A 6,000-nucleotide genomic window follows, 5' to 3' on the forward strand; every position below is an offset into this window, starting at 1 on the left:
CCCCCACTGTTTACAACTGTTATTACATCCCGCGCTAGCTTGGAATTGTTATTGTTGTTTATATAGTGTAATTGTAATTTTGATAAGTTTTTATTGTAATTTGTGTGTTGTTGGATTGCTAAATCCACCATTGTAACCACCGCCCTTGATCTTCGGAAAGGCGGGATAAAAGAAATAAAGCTTTTATTTTTTTTATTTATTATTTTTTTTTTTTTTTTTTAGCCTGGTAGGTCTGCAGCCACAAACATATTTAAAGAGGTTCCTGATAAAACCACTGCCCTGGGTTTTCCCATGCCAGTTAGATTCATTTCCATGTTGCTTTGCAGGGCGGTGGGAAACACAGCTTTAATGTAGACTGGACTGGGTAGGCTCACCCTCCTGTTGCAGAGGGAGAGTGGCATTGGGTTGGCCAGGCCTTTCGAACCATGCAGTGCCACCCTTGGGAAGCGACAAACACGGATGCAATTTAGACAATAATCACTCCCTTTTAATCAACATCCCAGAATCTGTATTTTCTGAGATATTTAATGGTTTCTCGCAAGAGCTCGGGACCCACAAACGACAAAGTCCCAGATTCCATAGCATGGAGTCATGGCAGTAAAAGTAGTGTCAAACCGCATTGCTTGTGCAGTATGGATGCAGCCCAAGTCTACAAAAAGCATATGCTAGAGCATCTTCGCAAGCGCTTTCAGGTTTTGCCAATTTCAACGATAGAACTTAAGCCTGCTGCTTTCCTGTTTGAACAGGCCCAGCTGCAGTGCAGATGCAGCCTCAGTTTCAGTCATTCAGGGGGTTCTCTGAGGCTGAGAGTATGTGACTTTCCCAAGGTCACCCAGAAGGTTTCCATGACCCAGTGAAGATTTGAACCCTGGTCTTCAGAGTCATAGTTCAATGCTCAGACCATTATACCACACTGGCTTCTCTAATATTTCACAGGTTAGGGACACATGGGCCTGAACAACTTAAGTGTTTGGTCAAGATAGCAAAAGTTAGCAACAAGGAGGAACACACCAGCTGGGAGATGCAGAAGCAGTTTTCTTTTGCCTGAGACTCCTGTGGAGAGCGTAAAATCCTGCCCTTCTACCTTCCTCTCTGTGGATTTTGATGTGTGCCTCCAAGTCGTTTCTGACTTATGGCAACCCTAAGATGAACCTATCATGGGGTTTTCTTTGCAAGGTTTGTTCAGAGGAAGCTTGTCATTGCCTTCCCTTGAGGCTGAGAGTGTGTGACTTGCCCAAAGTCACCCAGTGGGTTTACACAGCCGAGCAGAAACCAAACACAGGTCTCCAGAGTCACAGTCAAATCTAAATTCAAACTATGTTTGCACTTTGAACTCAGTTTGCAGCAATTGAAGTAAGGTGAGGATAAAGGGGCAAAGTGGGAGCAACAGAAAGACACTGGGACATTTTAAGTAGCTGAAAAAGTGGGACGGTAGAGAATTAATAGAGAATCTCTGCCAAATCAGGACAGATGCTGTCCCGATTTAGCAGAGATTCTCTATTAATTGTTTTTTATGTTTCAAAAGTGATGTTTCAAACGCGATGTCTCAAAAGGTTTCCCTTGGACTGATGGTTTCATGCTTTTCAGACTTTTGTACTTCAGATTGTTTTAGCTGTTCTGTCTTAAGTTATATTGTAAACCAATTTGGACCCCATTTGTGAGAAACGGAAGAAATAAATAAATATTCCCTGTTCAAAGCAATGAGATTTTGAAATGGCTGGATCATGTCCATACATTCTATATACTGGTTTTAAAAACAATGGCAAACTTCTCTTTCAGGTTTGGGAATTCTGACACATGTTTATTCAGACTTAAATCATAATGAACAGAGAGATTCACTGTTAAGAGGTAGCCTTTTTTTATTGCTGGAGGTGTTGTGTGCCTTCAAGTTATTTTTGATTTATGGCAAGCCTAAGGCAGCCCTATTATGTGGTTTTCCTGGCAAGATTTGTTCTGATTTATTCAGGTTTGCCATTGTCTTCCCTTGAGGCTGAGAGAGTGTGACTCATCTAAGGTGGGTTTCATGGCTCGGTGAGGAACTGAACCTTGGTCTCCAGTGTTGCAGTCCAACACTCAAACCAGTACACCACACTGGCTCAAAAGAGATAGCAAGCCTTTATGTATATAATCTGGGGTCATCATTTTTGTTTTCTTAATGTTAAACAGTAACCCTGCTTTTGGGCTTTCTTCCTCGACTTCCTTCAGCAGCCGTTCCAAGGCAGCAGCAATTTGCTTTTGTTTGAGGGTAAGATTCTGCCCATCTACACTCCTCTCTACTGAGTTAATCTAAAATTCAAACTACTTTTGCTGTTTGCAGCAATTGAAGTAAGCTGAGCACAAAAGGGGGAACTGGGAGGAGGAGAGAGAAAATGGGACATTTTAAAAGCGGCTGGAAAAATGGGATGGTAAAGGATTAATAGAAACTGTTCCTGACAAATCAGGAGAGGTGGAGGGTATCTTTTGCTTTATTTTCCCCACTACTAAGAACAAATATCTAGTCCTCCTATATTGTAGTGAGCTTGAAAATATGAAAGCATGGCCTGGTAAAACCTCAGACACTTGTGTGCATGTCAGCATCTTGGAGGCCGACTGAGCAGTGTGCAATGGCAAATGGGACTGAGTACATGGATGCCCATCTTAAATGGGTAGAAAGCTGGAATTGAACACTCTTCCTAACTTTTCTCTCCCCACAAATTCCCAGCCATTTCAACTCATTTGCCCCCTCCTAACTTGAGGTAATGCAACTAGGAAAAGAAAGCAGGTTATAATTTTTGGAGTGAGGACGTGTCCCCTTTTCTCATTTCAGTTTACATCTCCAGTACAGGAATACTAATATTGCTGTTATTATTTTTGGTTATCATCATTGTTGCAATCATGCAGGGCATTTAAATGCTGCTGTTCTATCTGAATACATTCTCATCCTCGGCACTTTTCATCGCACTCACTTAGGGACAGTGGTGACCTACCTTACAATGCTGGTGTGAAGATGTGTGGTGGGTTATCTGGGCAAACGTCATTTTTAGGATTCACCGTATGTGTTTGTTCATCACAGCCTTTCCTAATCAGAGGTATATTACTTCAAATCCCATGATCCTCAACCAGCACTGGTCATCGGCCACATATATTGATATATCCGAGCCCTGCTGTATATAGACTGATAGATATTTCAGTGGATAAGGGTCTAGATGAGGAAAGCACCTTGGGAAGCAATGAGCTGAATGTTGGTCTTGAACCTGGTGGGACCTGTGTTCATATCTTGTTTTTGCCATGAAACTCCTGGAGTCACCTTGGGCCCATTACTTTCTTCCAGGCTCAGCCTGTCTCATAAGATTGTCATGAAGATAAAGCATGGGGAAATGCCAAGTATCCCCCATCCTGAATTCCATGAAGAAGGATGCATGCATATATGCATATGTGTGTGTGTTTAATTTGTTTTATGTGGACTAGTGAAATAGTTTCTGGGATACGCTAAAGAAAAATGATATCCCCTCCTTTTTTTGGGTACCAGCTAGACTCCAGCAATTTTGCCTTATGGTGCCTCTCAGGTCATCACAACATTGAGAAGGCAACCCTGAACCTGACAGCTGTGCCATTGAGTTACCCCATGTACAGCCACAGTGATCATGTTGGAAAACATAGGCAGAAAATGCTCGAGGGGAAACAGCTGCACATCCTCCAGACTCCAGGAACACAGGAGGACTCATATTTCTACAACGATGGACGAAACTTACACAGGAGCCGACACGGTGGGCTCCAACCACCCATCGACTTCACCTCTTGTTTCCTTCATTGTTGCTAGAGAATCAGGCACTCCTGGCCTAATCATTGCACAACTGTGCCTACCTGTCTATAGTACACACAAACATGCACACACAAATATGCCATGCTTCCTGAGAAGACCAGAACTGCCACGCTTATCCAAATGAAAGGGGAGCTGATGATGGTTGCTGGAATTGTTCACACTAACCAGTTCCTAACACGCACATCCTGGGATGAGCTGGTTTGCATTTCAGCTTGGCAAGGCATGGTCATAATAATAATATTTAAAAGAAAGCAGGGCAAAGGAACCGCCGAGTTCAATGTCAGCGATTCTGAGTCAAGAGAAGGAGGGGGACAAGGCGCTGTTTCAAAGCAAGTAGAAAAGCCATTACTTCAGTCAATGACATAAGTGATTATGCCCAATTAAATCACTAGCTCACATTCTTTTCCTGGAACTTCCAGCAAGTGCAATAGTCTTTGTGCAACAGGGGTGGAGGGGGAAAAGGACAAGGCTCCCACTCAAAAGTCCTTAGCAGCACATTGAACGACTGGTCTGGGAAGAACACACACCAAAGGCTGCAAACCAAAGCATGTGAACTTGCAGCGAGCCGCTTTGGTAAAATAAACGGTGGGATTTCTATCCCCAGTCAATGCATGCGGTGTTCAACCCACAGATTTTGAGAGACCACTTTTCCTCTGGATGTGGATGTTGTTCATGTTTTTAAAAAAGATTTCAGATGTTCAAATCCAATCAACGCAAAAAGACAAAAACAACCCCCGCGACACTCGTTGCTTTGAGATAGTCATTATCCGGCACTAGTAAACCCATCAAGCCAGATGAAAAGGGGGCCCCTAATTTTGTTTAATTGCTGATGGATCGTAGGTTGTTTATTTCTCTACAGAAGCACCTTGTCTCCAAAGGCAAGGGTGACCTCTCTCACCCAGACAAGGAATGGCGAGGAGGAATCTGGGACATAGCCTCTTGAACACTTGACACTCATTAGCTCCCTCTTAACCCTCTTTAGAAACACACATAGACACTTTTGCCCACAATCAGGGCAGCTGGAGAATAGCATGAAGATGGCATCCCCCCCCCCTTCTGACCTTTTCAATGCATGCTGCTCAGGATGGAGAGAATACTGTAGTCCAAAAATCCAGAAGCAGCAGGAACCACCTTGGAGAGTTCCTCTGAATCCATGAATTTGCAACAAAAAGAGGACCACCTTGCACATACCATTGTGGGAACTCACCCTTTCAGTCCCCAACCTGAGGAGAGTCATTGATACTTACAGGACTCACCCTCAGGGGTTCAACCTCCCTTCCAATGGGGACCCACCCAGGGCAAACCCACAAGGAATCTGCCTCTCTTAGGTCTTGGAACCAAACATGCAAGGAAGCATGCATCAATGAACCACCAAATGTACACAAGACACCAAGATCCGACAAACCTCTGGTGCTGAAAAGTCACTCCCAAGAGAACCTGAATGTATCTCTTCCACTCACCTGTCAGGATCAGGGTCAAAATATACAAGATCCCCTTCATGGTGGATTATATCCCAGGGTCGGTCTTCTAGGATGTCAAAAGCCTGGGGCCGGTGGAAATGAGAGTTTAGGACCCCTGGTCTTTCAATCCCAAACGTTGAAAGCTTCCCCCGTGTTTTTTGGGCTCCAGCCTTGATCCTGATCTGGGGGGAGCATTGCTGCCAGCTGAGCAAGCTCCTTGGATCCAGGCAGGCTGGCTCAAGAAGGACCAGCTGCTGGACTTCTCCTGCTCTTCATCCCTTTCTAACTTCAAGATCAAGTCAAGCAAGTGGGTCCCTTCACTTTCCCCTTTGCAAACTTCTGGCAGAAAGGTAGAAGGGATGGTTTAGAAATTCAAGGAGGAGATGGGTTGTCCCCTGGTGAGGTCAACCAAAGTTAACCTCCAGGGCATCCACAGTCCATCCTGGATAGATGTGCACTGGCTGGCGCATAGAAAAAGACTGGACTGTTTCCTGGGAGCTGTGCGCGGGCTTCGTTCTCCTTCCAGCTCTCTCTCTGTCTTTTCTGCCTGCCTCCTTTCCTAAATGCTGCTTCTGTCTGCCTGGTCAGGGAACAGCTGGAGCATTCTTAAAGGGACAGAAGCAACAAAGCTTTCCAAAGGGACAAGAAGATGCTTTGCTGTGGACCTCCCTCCCTCCACCTGCTTGCAACTCCACAGACCTTTCTGCCTCTGTGTGGTTCAGTGTACAACCAGCATTT

At 44.6% G+C, this 6,000-nt stretch overlaps 1 protein-coding gene across 1 annotated transcript in view; it reads right to left on the reverse strand.

The window, feature by feature from the left end:
* Positions 1-5,776, reverse strand: part of GFRA4 (GDNF family receptor alpha 4) — a 168,840-nt gene extending 163,064 nt beyond the window's left edge. Inside the window, exon 1 of the mRNA XM_042469129.1 lies at positions 5,263-5,776. Coding sequence (XP_042325063.1) covers positions 5,263-5,302 — 40 coding nt within the window. The 5' untranslated portion in view covers positions 5,303-5,776. The remainder of the gene's footprint in view (positions 1-5,262) is intronic.
* Positions 5,777-6,000: the final 224 nt, after the last annotated feature.

Source organism: Sceloporus undulatus, chromosome 5 (assembly GCF_019175285.1).
Source record: "Sceloporus undulatus isolate JIND9_A2432 ecotype Alabama chromosome 5, SceUnd_v1.1, whole genome shotgun sequence".
Lineage (NCBI taxonomy): Eukaryota > Metazoa > Chordata > Lepidosauria > Squamata > Phrynosomatidae > Sceloporus > Sceloporus undulatus.